Consider the following 15,257-nt stretch of genomic DNA (forward strand, 5'->3'; position numbering starts at 1 on the left):
CAGAAGCAGGGGTTGGGGTGTGCAGGCTCCCTGCTGAGCAGAGAGCTCCATGTGGGGCTCAATTCCAGGACCCTGAGATCATGACCTAAGCCAAAGGCAGAGGCTTTAACCCACCGAGCCACCCAAGTGCCCCAGCAAATATCTATCTTAAAACTGATAAAAAACAGAATTAGACATGAGCAGTGGATTCGCCAGTGCGGTTCTTACCTGACTTGTCTGAGAAATGCGACGCGTCCGATTGTAGAGGGCCATGCTGTCTCCCTCCCTCGTTCTCTCAATCCTCCAACCCCACGCCAGCATGGTTTTTAAAGACTCTTTGATCGGCCAGCGATAAATTTCTTTTTCCTAGCGACAAAAACAAAGAGGGGAATAAAGGGTGTGGGCATGATGAATCCGAATGAAAATAAAAAAATCTGAAATAGGCTGCCTCTCCTTAATAAGAAAAAAAAAAAAAAAGATGGACATTGTTTATTTAAAAAAGGAAAGGTAAAATAAAATTTCAGAAAAGCAGAGTGTGAGTAGAAATGTACTTTGACCAAGACCCCTAAGAGGGATATCAGCTTAAAACTGCATGGAGCTTAATTTCCTTTAGTTTCCCTGCTTCTGATACTTTCTGATACTCCTAAAAAGGAGAAGCAGTGCCAGATTATATGCTATATATGTCAAGGCTTTTCTGAATAAACACCTGAATAAACAGATAAGACTAACTCTCCCTCCATAAGCACACCAAGCTACAAAATTCTGTATTTGTCAAGATACTGACTGTGTCCCCACAGTAGAAAAATACATGAAAACGTATAAATAATAATCATCGTAGATTACTTCATTATCCCTCATCAAGATATTCCTAAGCATGATAAGAGTATTTTCCAGAGTCCTTAAAAATATGGGGTAAGGATAAAAATTTAAAAAGCACTGAAAAATACTAAGGAGATTAATATACTGATAGAATTGAATACTGATAGAAAACACAGTTAAATACTGACAGAAAATGAGAATAGAGAAGACAAGAGACAAAAGATAAAAAATGGGACCTTTAAATAAAGGGTTTTTTTTAAAGTGTATACAATAAGACATTTAATAAGAAATTACATAATAAAAATTTCAAAATAAATTTAACTATATAACCACACACACAAAAAAAAGCCCTCACCTTTTCGGATAATAGTTTATATGGCTTCATTAATGGTTGAACTTTAGACGAGTCTGAATATATTTCTCCATAAATCCATCCATTTGCCAACTTAAAAAATCATCAAAATTATTTTACATGGATTAGTTGGGGAGAGTGTAGGTGTGCATGTGTTTAAATACATTTGGTAAAATAAATCTAAATAAACCAAGACATTAGGCTCTGAATCCCACCCAGCATACGTTAATATAAAGAGTTCCACCCTGACCAGTATTATTTTTGAGTAATCACTGAGAGTAATTCTGGTCACCCAGAGATCCAACATACCCAGTCTTCCTTAAACAGACCCAGGTCTGACTGGGTCATCAGCATTCCCCCCACAGGCAGTCTACGGGGTGCCTGGCCCCCACGATAGTGATTTTGCCACATTGTGGGAACCTCCATTTAAAATTTTCTTTTCATTATTTTTTAAATGCTTTTTTGAAACGCTCATTTTTAGAGGAAAACTGGATGATTCTGCTTTATGGAGAAGTCGTTCTGAATAATGCTGCCTGTTTGTCCGCTCCAGTACTCAGCAATCTCTTCACACGTTTGTTCCACATTCTTTTGCTCACATATGTATTCTGTATCCATCTCCGCTTCCCTAGCTCCTCTCCTGCCCACCTACGGACTCCGAGGAACCGAACTGGAATCCCTCAGGACAGCCTCCCGGACACTTGCTCTCCATCACCACCAGCTCAGGACCCAACAAGGTCTTTATGGAAAACAGAACTTAACTCCTACAGACTCACCTCAGAAGTAAACCTACTGAACAAAGATTCACACATTTATCAAACCAGAAAGAGGGTTTCTCAGGAGGAGACCGACTGGCTGAGGCAAGACATGAAATTGACAGACATCTAGCCGGTAACACGGAGCTGCCCTACACACACAAACGCTGCAGAACCCGTCCTGTTTGACCTTCACTCCGCCAGCAGCACATGCTTATCTCAGATTCCCGGGTCCTCAGCTCAATTTCTCTGACAAAAATTCACAGCCATCATCTCTCAAATGTAACCAGGCTCACCACAGTGTGAACACTCGGCCACAGGCTTTGAGAGAATTTCATGGTGGTGCGACATGTGGTACTTAGCTCATTTGCTTGCACCATTTTTTTTTTTTTTTTGACAAAACAGAGATGTCTTCTGGCTATGTAATTTATTCTTAGTGACCTGCAGATCTCCTCAGTAGTAAGACACACAACAGAGGAGTAGAAGGTGTAAAAAATCCCTCGATTTCAATTAATAATTTTCAAGGTTTTAGCTAACATAAAATTATATATAAAGTTTCTTCAAAAAGATTTCTGAGCCAGAGTCACCTTTTCTGATAATAGTTTAAATGGTTTCATTAAGGGGTGCCTGGGTGGCTCAGTGGGTTAAGCCTCTGCCTTCAGCTCAGGTCATAATCCCAGGGTCCTGGGATTGAGCCCCACATCGGGCTCTCTGCTCAGCTGGGAACCTGCTTCCTCCTCTCTTTCTGCCTGCTTCTCTACCTACTTGTGATCTCTCTCTGTCAAATAAATAAATAAAATCTTATAAAAAAAATGGTTTCATTAATGTTTGAACTTCAGACGAGTCTGAATATATTTCTCCATAAATCCATCTGTCATGATTATTATTTGTACTTAGGATTACTTTGTACTCCCACAAACAATATGTGTTTAGAAACCAGATTTATGACTTCACAAAACTTTAATTCCTAAAACTGTGTGTCTTATGAAAAAATTCTTTTTTTTTTTAAAAGATTTTATTTAATTATTGGAGAGTGGGGGGAGGGACAGAATCCTCAAGCAGACTCCTATCAGAGCACAGAGCCAGACTCAGGGCTTGAACCCACGACCCTGAGATCCTAATGGGAGCTGAAACCAAGAGTCTGTTGCTCAACTAACTGAGCCACCCAGGCACCCCCTTATGAACAAATATCCTTATTCATAGGTGTATTACACACAGGTTAATGGCAGAACTAAATACTGCATCAAGCAAATCATAATTAAATGTTCTTTCCCAATCTAGACACAGCTTTCACTTTAAAGTGGGAAGCGATCCCCGTCAGAAATATCTGAACGGTGACCCATCATTGGGTATACTCAGTCCTGAGTTTGAATGTGATACTCTGACTTTTACCTTGTCCATTGACCATCTGTCATGAGAATGTTCTGCGTACTTGTTAATGAAGTATTCCAGCTTCTCGGGGATTGTGATACTATGAGAAAACAAAGAAAAGAGAACTTGATTTTTTTTATAGGATTTACAGGAAACCATACCAATAATTTACTCACAACTTATGACTGCATAATCCCACTGGATGCACAACTCTTAAAAAATCATCTTAACAAGGTATTACTTTTCCATAGTGTAGGAACAAAGTTAAACTCAAGCTGTAATGTTCTCTCTGCTCATCTTAAATGAATTCATACATTATGGCTCAACGTAAGTTATATATGATAAAAATTATATATAATATAAATGAAAATAATTAAAATATATTCAAAGATAAGGACAATAGATTATACCCCAAAAAATTTTAAACCTGAATCAAGAGATGGTTAGACTTAATGAGCTTAAAGACATACTTCTCTTCCACATTCATTCTCTGATGCTATTCTCCCTTTTTGACTTAAGCCTCATCTACAACAACTGTAAGTAGGTAAAAGATGGCTGAAATCTGGTTACATTTTTTAAATGTACTAAAAGTCTAAATGAAGTCATACATCTAGTGATATGTTAATGATTTTCCATTTCATGGTCTACATATAACATTCAAACTGTTCTTAAAATGGACTATCGTGAAAAGCTATTCGTGCTTTGTGATAACACTTATTTTTGATTCCTTTCATATCTAATTCATATTTGATCTCTTGAACAGATGTTGAGTGCATGTAGGTGATAACCAAGTCTGATGGTAAATATGGGACTTTGGAATATTAAATATACTGACAAATGGAAAATTATATACATATAATTCCATTCATTCACACAATTAACTTACTAACACAATTACCATTGAGAACTGAATTCTAAAAAAAAAAAAGACTAGCATAATGATACGGTTTATTGTTCTTTCTTAACAATGTTATCAGTCAGTAACTACAGGACACAGACATATTTAAGAAATAATATATAAAAATCACAAAGATGTAGAAATGATTGATATCGGTAAGTAAACCTAATCTGGTAAGAATTCCCCAAAGAGACAAGCCTAGGCAAATGAATACACATGCCCGATGGTTGTTAATTAATTAGAGTTAATTAATCAACACCAAGACCATGACATGCTCTGATGTTATTTTAAAATCCTGGATTATACTGTATGTTAGCAAACCACAAACTTACCCATGTAGGAACTGAACATGTGATAGTCTGATTTACTTACATCGAAGAGATACAAAGGATCAATCACATAAGCCAAATACTTGGGGGGGCAGAGTCTTTTCTCACAGGACTGTCATCAAATACCAAACATGCAAATGTAAGGCATTATCCAACTAATGGCATACCACTCGGGTTGAAATTCTGATCTATAATGGAAGCTAAACCAGCTGGGGGCTGCCCAGAAGCCTAAAAGTTGAACTCCCAAGCAAATTCAGATGCTGTGGACATAGCTACCAAGTGACTACCTTGCTAACCACTGATGGTGCAGGGTCACCATGCTATCGATAAGATAATGTAGCATGAAGAGTCAGCTTTCCTCCCCAATGGGAAACCATGGTCCTACTCAAAGACAGTAACAACAGAAATGCTGAGACTCCCAGACACCTGAGAATCCCACTTGCGAAATGATTTACACAACTAAGTACAAGTAAAAATGTTGATAATGTTAAGTAACATTTTATCTGTGGCTAAGGGTATTGCACTACAGTCTAACTGCATGCTCAATTTTCCACCAATATTCTCATTTGATATTCCCTGGAATCCCATACTTTGCTTTATGATGTTGAACATCAGCTTCTGCCCCTGGGCTCTGCTGAGATGTAGTGATGGTGGAGTGACGTCCCACAGCTCACAGGAACAGATTGGTCCTGCATGCTGGTATCACCCCCAGTCAGAGATGATAGACAGAGGTTGGCTGCAATTATTAATAAACATTTAGGGTCAATTTTCAACTCAAGATAGAGCCGATGGGCTTTCTTGATTCTCATCACTGTAGGTATTACCATGTGGTTATATACAGAGAACCTGGGTTCTGATGAGTCTCCTACAAGATACATCTTGTCTACTTCTGATATTTGGGTAATCATTATTATTATGACTATCATTTCGTCAAGTAAAGGGATCCCTATCAAAAGGATACCAATTCAAAGGGGGCATGGATTAGAGAAAGTTCACTTTAGTACCTTATTCAATTTCAGACTTCACACATCATTTACAATAAAAATCTGCTGCAATAGAAAGAGTCCATACTTTGAGGTATCAACAGGTTGTGGGTTAAAGTTCCCTTCAGAATCCATTGATGACTGTTTTTCCATCATACTGACATAATTTGACTCCATGTAGTCTGGGGGCAAAGCTCCCGCAACTGCACTCAGGCAAGGCAGTGCCAGTTTGAAAAGTTCTTGTTCATATTTCTGGGAAGAAACAGAGGATCCAAACAAACCAACAAACAAAAACAAAACACACACACACACACAAAAGACAAGACAAAACAGAACAAACAAAGAACACAAAAAATTCTGTATTACTATTGAGCACAAGTTATCAAAATGGTTGCTGTGGCTGGCAAGATATTTTATTTTATTTTTTAAAAAGATTTTATTTATTTATTTGATAGAGATCACAAGTAGGCAGAGAGGCAGGCGGGGGCGGGGGGGAGCAGGCTCCCTGCTGAGCAGAGAGCCCAATGCAGGGCCGATCCTAGGACCTTGAGGTCATGACCTGAGCTGAAGGCAGAGGCTTAACCCACTAAGCAACCCAGGCGTCCCTGGCAAGATATTTTAAGCGAAAATCAGAATGACCCTAGACTAACTTAACTCCCTTACAGAATTCTTCCTCTAGCAAATGGGAAATACAGCCTGAAATCCCACCAAACAGGAGAGAGGCTGAAGTCAGACAGACTGCCATTATCATTTAAGAAGAAAATCTTGGCTTCTCCAAGAGTGGTTCTCCAATACTTTATGAAATCAATCTGAATGTTCTAAATGTATAACATGTCTTGATGACATAAACATAATTTCAGTCAATTGCATAATTATAGAATATTGCTACACCATATTATAAAGACTACATAAAGGGACATTCCGGAGAGTAAAAAATTTTAACCAATCTGTATCATATTATGAAGGTCTAAAAAATAAAATGCTAAACTGAGAAAGAAATTCTATTGGGAGTATGCACAAACAAAATTTCTGGGGAGTATTATTTGCACATTAATTATATAACTGATTAAATTTATATTTCCGATTTTTTAAATAAAAAATTATTTAAAAATTACCTCATTTTGAATGTTCAGTTTTAAATTAATGATCTGAGTCCTTCTAAAACTGCCTTCTAGGTTTTATTTTAAAAAGGACTCTCAGTTCCCAAAGGCAATTCAGTGACATAAAATACCAAGACGGGGGCACCTGGGTGGCTCAGTGGGTTAAGCTGCTGCCTTCGGCTCAGGTCATGATCTCAGGGTCCTGGGATCGAGTCCCATGTCGGGCTCTCTGCTCAGCAGGGAGCCTGCTTCCCTCTCTCTCTCTGCCTGCCTCTCCATCTACTTGTGATTTCTGTCAAATAAATGCATAAAATCTTAAAAAAAAAATATCAAGACGTAGCTTCCAACTGTAATCACGGGTGAACTTCACTCTAGGACTTAGCAAACTTCTGGGTATCTTGCTCAACTTGTCTACTATTGTGTATCCAGGAATTCAAACTGATTGGGATTAACAATTTAAGCAGAAGCATACAAAGCAGACTCTTCTGATTTTCCCTGAAGAACAATCCCCACCCCAGCCTTGTGAAAATACATCAACTATTCCTTATAAATCTGCCAACTATTATAGGATATCACATATAGAAAGCAACACAGAGTGACTTAAATCTCCATAGCAGCAAAGCAGGAAAAGCCACTAAGGCCACTGGAATATTACAGTTCCATGAGATTGCGTTTGTTTATATTTGATCAGATTTCTTCATGGTTTTAAGATCCAGTGACCAGGGAGGGGTTGAGTCCAGGTAAGTGGAAACGCACCAGAAACTTAACCAAATTACGTGCGTAATTTCCCGAAATGCTTAGCCATTTTAAGTTTGGCAAGTGTTATGATCACAAGGAACAGGTTACCATAACGATTACTAAAATCAAATGTAAATGGCACAGGTTACCATAATGATTACTAAAATCAAATGTAAATGGCATTCTCAACATTTGTTAGACATTGAAAAAAAAAAAGAAAAGACTAAGTTTTAATAAGATAATATTTCACTAGGAATATTTATAGCTTTTATAAATGACTGCATCACACAAAATCCATAAAATCTTAAATCACCTTTTGAGACAGGGCGTCAAAGATGCCCCAAAACAGCTTTCTTGATAAATGAAGCTCTTCTTCAGAGGCAGCTCCAAAGTTCCCCCACCCTCCAGGCAAACAGTAATACTTCCAGCATCTTTCATAATGATTTGTCAGCAGCTAGGTGAGAAAACAATTATAAATGCAATGAGTGAAAGATACCTTTTACATTTTTCCCATTTTCCATTTGACATTCAGATGCCACGTAATAAGGTCAACTGAAACAAAACTGCTCAATCTCCTGTGAAAATTCTTCTGGAGAACACTATTTATTACCTTATATATGATGCCTGTTTAAAATTTAACACTGAGCACAGTATGAAGACCCAATGCCCGATGTAACTCCTACGTGCATCTTGGACAGCATTCTTTATGAGGCTGGTAGGGATGTATCCCTGGGTCCTATACTTGTGGCTATCATTTGCTTGGTTTTGTGAATCACGATCCTTTGGATAAGCACGTGTGCTTAATGAAAGGACTGATGTCAGGATGAACCAGAGGCTCAAGAGAGTATCTCTATGACGCAGCAGCTGAAATGTACATTAAAAGGGAAATCTACCTCTGGGCAGTTCTGCTTCCTTTTTGCCAATCCTTAATCACCACACTTTAAGCTTTGCTCCAGAAATTCCACTTCTCAGTAAACTTGCCAAACTTCTCCATTTCAGTAATGTCTTTACCTATCTTTCTTCGGTAGTTATTTACCTATATTTTATTTTATAAATAAAATATAAAATATTTATTTTATTTTACCTAAATTTTATTTTACCCATATTTCTTTGGTGGTTATGCAATTTATTATCTTGCCAAGTGTCTGTGTTCATCTTCCATTTTCGTCTGTGCGCGTTTGGTTTGTTTCGGACTACACTGTAAGTTTAAAGGCAAGGATAGAATCTTCTAATTTTGTAGTTCTTCAGCAATTCATTTTTGATCTTTAAACTAACAAACATGCACGACCACTTGAATTAATAAAATGATCTCTACGCATCAACTATACATTTTTGGACTCTCTTTTCTGTCACGAAGGAGGAAAACAGATCTAAAAGGACAGATGTTATTAAAACAAACTACATCACTTACTAGAGAAATACTTCCAGATTGGTCTTCCTCTCCATTACAAACCACACACATACACACACGTGCACACATACACATGATTTAGAAATCTCAAATGATGAAACAGTGAGATTGAGTGTGTTTGGATTAGCTTGGAAATATCTACAACCTGAAAGAATTTATCACATAAAGTAATACTATCTCTTTTTTCAGGTACCTTCCAGTTCATCTGTATGAGGAAAATTTTGTATGAGAAAGCTCTTCCAGAAGATGAAAACTGTAAAAATGGGATTTTCAGTAAGAATATCATTTATTCTGCCTCATTCATTAATCTAAATTTGTTAAACCAAAATGAATTTTTCAGGGAGAAAGACCATATCTGCCAGATGTCTAGGGGTGCTGAGAGTTAACAGCTCAAAAAATTGACTCATTTTTTATCTCAAACTTCTTTTTGCCAGCACTGTTACTGGGTGGCCATGAGGTTTACCAGATGCCTGTGCAGAAAGGCTCCCCGTAGAACAGTCATTACATGTTCTATGACCTCCATCCCCAGACCATGCTATTAAATGTATTAGGACACACCAAATATTTTAATCCTCAATCTGCATTGTGATATTAGATGAGGGAAAAAATATTCTCAGGTCAGTAAGACAGTATGAGACTCGATCATTCATGAACAGAATAATGAAGGACAGAGAAAATGTCTAATTCTTCTATACTCAGTGACAAACTGTGAACAGCATAGACAGAGGTTATCTTTGAACCCTATGACATAATATTTGGAAACTGCCATGTGATCACCAACTTAGAAAATGGGTGTTTAGACAGCCTGCTCTTTATCCCCAGAGGCTGCTAATATTTCAGGCCATACCTACTACATGTTTCCCACCCTTAAGAATACTTTGGCTCATGTTTTCTTGGTGGCTCATTTTCCCCATTGATTTCCATTTCCATTCACCTACAGGAAATCAGTCTCAGAACGTCTATGATCTTTCAGGACTTCTTTTATTGTGATATGCACAGCTCTCAAATTTACATGCCCACTTTCAAGAACCGGAAGAAATTTTCCAGCATTGAAAATCAAGCATGGTGTTTCTAAGAGGGGTGTGTGTTGAAGGGGAGAACAGCCAAGAGGACCCAGTAATCCCGTAACTACAGACGTTTCCCCTACTCACCTTAAGAGGCATCTTTGCATGTTCATTTAATAACGGGACGTCAAATACTAATCTTCGGAGCAAGTGCTGCATCATAGAAGGTCTCAGTTGGCTGGTGGAACAAAGTTTATTTTAATAACGAAGGGAAGTAAAAAAAAACAAACACAAAAAACCCAAAACAAAACCAATAAACAAAAAATAATGAAGGGAAATGTCTCTAAACTAAGGAAATAATTCATGAGCCTATGTAAGCCAAGAACCTGTACCTACACTTCTCTTCAGAAGGGGTTACTTAGGTGCCCCCAAACCAAAGATTAGCCCACCGCTACACAACTGTATAAAGTTACATTTCCAATTTGTCTCAATCCTGAAGATCTGAGGTCCACTCCCTATTTGCTACAGATTTTCCTCTTCTCCCTTCACTTCCCAACAACCCACCACCACAGACCCTACTGTTTCCTGAGACCCTTGCTCCAGTAATTATAGTAACTGCTTTTTCCCTCACTCCACTGGCCAGGAAGGGTCTTCCATGACTGAATTAGAAGCAAATACAAGAAGGAGTGTTGAAAACAGGAGGGAGGGAAAAAAAGCTGAGGCAGAAATTTGGCCGGAGGAGGAAGGGAAAGAAAACTCACACAGCCCTATTGTGTCAGGTCAGCCGGAATAGTTCACCTCATTTAATAAGGAGATAAACTCTGTGAGATAGTTATTTTGGGCCCATTTTACAGAATTTTTGGGCCAGGGGAGTTAGAGACATAACCCCTAATTTTTCATCTCCCTCAGTCCCATCTGGTTCCTGAACCCACATACATCGCTGTGAGTGAAAACATTTCTTCACCAGAGCACCGCTAGGCCACACACCTTCACCTGCTCTTGAAATTAGAGGGAAACCATCACCGAGCCAGTGGCTTAAGAAATTTTCACTTTAGCTGTCAGAACTCCAACAGGAGAAGGTTATGTTCTGGCTTTCAGAGTCAGATATTTGAACACTTCTACCTATGGGAAGTGGTTTTCCAGGATGAAGGAAATAGCCTTCATGATCGCCACAATAAGTAATGCTTTAATATTATACTGTGTCATCTGTTATATTTCATAAGTCTCTCTTTTCCTTTCCCTTCTGGAAAAGGAGTTAAAATCCTCACACATCGTCAAAAGGGGAGAATCTTCCACTCTTACACGAAAGTGGCCAGGGACTCCTCACATAGTTCCTCTACCTACCAACATCCAGAACATGGGTCCAGCATTCCGTCCAACTGCCATATACCCTAGAGAGGGCTGGAGCAAAACTCCTGCACTTGACCCAAAGCAAGGGTGCTCTGATTCCAACCCTGGGTACAGGGCACTCCCTAAAATGAATTCGCTTTTCGGTACGGAAATTTCTTCCAAAATCCCTAACCATTTGTCAAGGGCCATATCATACATTCTCTCTCTCTTCAAGCAGCAGCTTGACACGGAGTGGTGTCTTCCACTTACCCACAAATAGAGAGTAAACAAACTTCTATGGAATCCCGCTGAGCTTTGGTGAGAGAGCAGCCCTTAGAGAGTCTGTACACAGTGTGAAGTAAGGAGTCAATGAGAGAAGCATGGTGCTCTGTGCCCGCAAAAAGGGGGGCACATCTTGTTAACAGAGGCAGCACGGCTGTGCAAAGGTATCGATTGAGGGCCAAGGCCATGTCTGTAGCACTCAGAGCAGCCTGGAAAGGAATCGTGAGAGCAAAAAGTCATTTGCATTTGGCAGGGGACAACTCTTAAAGGGATGCATGTATGGACATGGGCTTTTGTTCTCTAGAAAATGACAAGTACATGAACAATGGAGATGTTCTCCAAGGTTCTTTCAGTGCGGCTAGTAGGATTTTCTACCCCTAGAAACAATCAACTTTCAGTCACTCATCAATAGATAAAGATGAAGGGTATCTGTAGTGCTAGCTCCTTCCTCGAGTCTTTAGTGCTAGCTCCTTTCTTGAGAAGCCCAAGAGGCTCACCTCCTTGTCATAAGATACCAAGGGGAGGATGGATGGGAGATGAAGACACTAATCAACGATATTTAGGGATGGAGGTTATTTACATTTATATTTTAGCTCACGTGCAGCAGAATCAATAGCCAAAAGCAGATTGTCTTATTATGGTATCAGCTCTCCTGGTTAGGCTCAGAATTTCAAGTGAACATACCCAACAAAGGAAAAAAAAAAAGTTTTTGCTTATTTTTAGGATTCTCCTTGCCTGACTTTCCTGAAAGAGCTATTATCAACTCAAGATCTGATTTCCTCCAGAATCAAAAAGATCCATGAGCGAGACTAAAAAGGTATTATCATACCTACTGAAGTAACATTTAGAGTGTCAGCTTATTCTACAATTCTTCAGACAGTAGAATATTAATACCAGTAATGACAGGTTCTCCATGTGGCCATTGGATGGACAGGAGAAATTTCAGCCTTATCTGTGCTTTAAAAATAAGGACACCAGAATAATACTGTAATTGGCACAACTCAACAATGTCCATTAAACATTCTTAATACTGTAACTGCTTTCCTTGAGAAGCATAATTCTTTAGGCCAGTTTGGAAGTTAAAAGGAGCCTCTGTGACTTCCCAAATTAGAGTTATTCACATTTATTGTCCTCTGTAGTACCCAATCAGAATTCTTATCATATTCCTGAGGTTGTAAGTTTTCTCCACTATTCAGTGAATTCCTTAGGACATAGTCTATTTTATTTTCTCTTTACCTACCACCTCCCTAAAAATGTAATAGGTAATCAATAATATTTAGTGACCATGAATAAAATGAATGACCATATCTATGGAGACTATCACAAGCCAGAGAATGAAGAGTCAAAAGCTGATGTCAACTGTTCAGAACATTACCGTATCTAAAGAAGCAGCAGCCCGGAGATCTGGCAGAAAGCCAACCTCGAGAAGATGGAGGAGGAAATCTTGAACCTCAATCCCATAGACCCTGTCAAGGAACAAAACCATGGCTGCCTTGTGATCTGGGCAAAACCCTGCAGACATGTCAGGCTCCACCACATTCCCATCTAAAAGAGAGAAGGCGACATGTCGTTGTTAATGGATAGATTACAAACAGCTTCTCTCCAGCCTTCTCAAGTTTTAAGTCAAGTTATCAGTCGAATGTTTTTTTTTTTTTTTGTCCTTCTACTACCCACAAGCAAGTGCCTGAAGGATTATGTCAGTGCAATTTAAATTCAAGGTCATTCAAATATGACTTGGGCATCTGTTTATTAATCACATATATCATCAAAGACATAGCATTAGGTTAGATAATGAGAAGGAAACATGAAGGAATCCAAAATCTATACTGTAAAACTATCAGTATATACCATAAAAAGTTAAACTGTAAAGTTTTCACTGTTTTCAAGAATGAGAGCCTCTTTTAAACACTAATAAAACTCACATATCCCTATGTGATAGTCATGGTTGATTTACATATTTATGACTTAGGCAATTGCAAAATGATGAAACAACCCTATGAATCAGTTTGACTTTCAAATGAAATATGTCTCATTAATCATAATAGCATTTAATGACATTTGAAACATATTTGAGAGTCATAGTATTTTTCTCTATTAGTAGTCAATATTTGATGCCTTTATAATGAGTAAATCTCTTACTAGAATTCCATAGATGCACAGGTTGGGAACCACCGATATGAGGAACTGGGGGATTATGTACCAATTTAAGGTACTGGAGGGCAGAGTTGTTTCCTGTTTGACCATGTGCTAATGATGCCAAGTAACATTCTGCTATTGAGAACACACTGTAAGATTCTACAAACGACATCATGGAATCTTTAATACTGAGGCAGTGTGGAGTAAAGAAGGACCCGGGTAAGAGGATACACCAACATAACCATCCTGGGAAAATAAAATGACAACATTCTTGTTTTCCTTCGTTATTAAGAAATGGATTTCGTATCTGAACCATGAAACGATACAAGAAATAATATTTTAAGGGAAATTACATTAAAAGCTAATATGAAGTCGTTTCCATTCCCTAGTAAATTATATATTTTTTTTTTTTTAAAGATTTTATTTATTTATTTGACAGAGAGAGATCACAAACAGGCAGAGAGGCAGGCAGAGAGAGAGGAGGAAGCAGGCTCCCTGCTGAGCAGAGAGCCCGATGCGGGGCTCGATCCCAGGACCCTGGGATCATGACCTGAGCCGAAGGCAGCGGCTTAACCCACTGAGCCACCCAGGCGCCCCCTTAGTAAATTATATTAACATCCAATATACCTACTACTTCTCTCCCTATAATTAAAATAATGGAAATAAGAGTGCTTGTTTGTGTTGTTATCAGGCACTCTGCTAGGAATGTTACAGACATGCTCTCACACAGTTTTCAAAACCACACTGTGAGGCTGGTGTTCTTAGTTACATTTAAAAGATGAAAACCAACCTTCAGGGACGTGAAATAATGTTCCCAAGGTTGTACACCTAGTAACTGGCAAAGTCGGATTTAAACCAAGGAAAATCAGATTTAAAACCCAACCAAAGCTGATTTAATCCTTACTGTGAAATCAGTGTGCTACACTTTTTCATCAAAAATCTTTATGAATTTCTAGTTTAATTCTCCTAAAAATCACATTATTAGGGAATTTACATTGAAAAGGTCCCCGGATTTTCACATCCAGTTGTGCCTACGGAAATGGTAAGCCACCCACTGATCCTGAAATGAGATTCCTTTGCACACACATTTGTTTCCAGGCACGTTACAGCCCATAGACCTGGGACTCAGGACACATCCATCTGCTACCACCTACTGTTTTATCTTCATTGTCTCCTGAACACACTGGAGACTAAAAAGCTGGGGAATGGCCTCTCATCAGACTTTGAGCTTATGAACTGGAAGGAGGAGGGCCAGGTGCACTGGGCTTAGCCTGTGGTACCTGCAGTATTCCTCTGCCTGTAATCACGGCCTCGGACAGTCTGTCCAAACCCGCCGGGGCCACGCACCGCAGGAACAGAACATCGACTTTGAGACCGTGTGCTTGCCCTCAGGTTTCTGAACCCCTCCTGCCTGCATTATTACTCTGGGCCACACTACAGCTCTAACACATAATAAAAGATTTTGAGAAAGTCTTCAGCTATCACTAAGGGAGGAAGAGGCAAATTTCACCTACTTAATACAGAACATACAACACTAATGATCACTGAGGAGTGGTGATGTTTAAAGAACCAGTGGACGTGTCCCTGGAACATACAAAAAGCTACCGATTTCACTTTTAAAGTTGATTTAAATGAATGCCGCGGCAAAATTTAAACATACAGTTTCCAAAAAAGGAAAGGAGTAAGAAGAAAAATGTAGAAATTTAATAATAACCAATGGATTGGGTTTTAAGAGTCAACCTTCATCATGGGCTTGATAGTTCACACGCACACA

The 15,257-nt window shown here is 38.8% G+C and overlaps 1 protein-coding gene across 3 annotated transcripts in view; it reads right to left on the reverse strand.

The window, feature by feature from the left end:
• The window catches only part of RYR2 (ryanodine receptor 2), a 733,452-nt gene that overhangs the window by 162,772 nt on the left and 555,423 nt on the right, over positions 1 to 15,257 (reverse strand). For all 3 annotated transcript variants that reach the window (XM_082721308.1, XM_082721309.1, XM_082721307.1), the window contains exons 49-56: positions 12,723 to 12,892; positions 11,336 to 11,556; positions 9,884 to 9,974; positions 7,635 to 7,775; positions 5,572 to 5,735; positions 3,295 to 3,373; positions 1,154 to 1,243; positions 208 to 345 (exon numbers count right to left, since the gene is read on the reverse strand). In XM_082721308.1, coding sequence (XP_082577434.1) covers positions 208 to 345; positions 1,154 to 1,243; positions 3,295 to 3,373; positions 5,572 to 5,735; positions 7,635 to 7,775; positions 9,884 to 9,974; positions 11,336 to 11,556; positions 12,723 to 12,892 — 1,094 coding nt within the window. The remainder of the gene's footprint in view (positions 1 to 207; positions 346 to 1,153; positions 1,244 to 3,294; positions 3,374 to 5,571; positions 5,736 to 7,634; positions 7,776 to 9,883; positions 9,975 to 11,335; positions 11,557 to 12,722; positions 12,893 to 15,257) is intronic.

This window comes from Mustela nivalis (assembly GCF_964662115.1).
Source record: "Mustela nivalis genome assembly, chromosome: 2".
NCBI lineage: Eukaryota > Metazoa > Chordata > Mammalia > Carnivora > Mustelidae > Mustela > Mustela nivalis.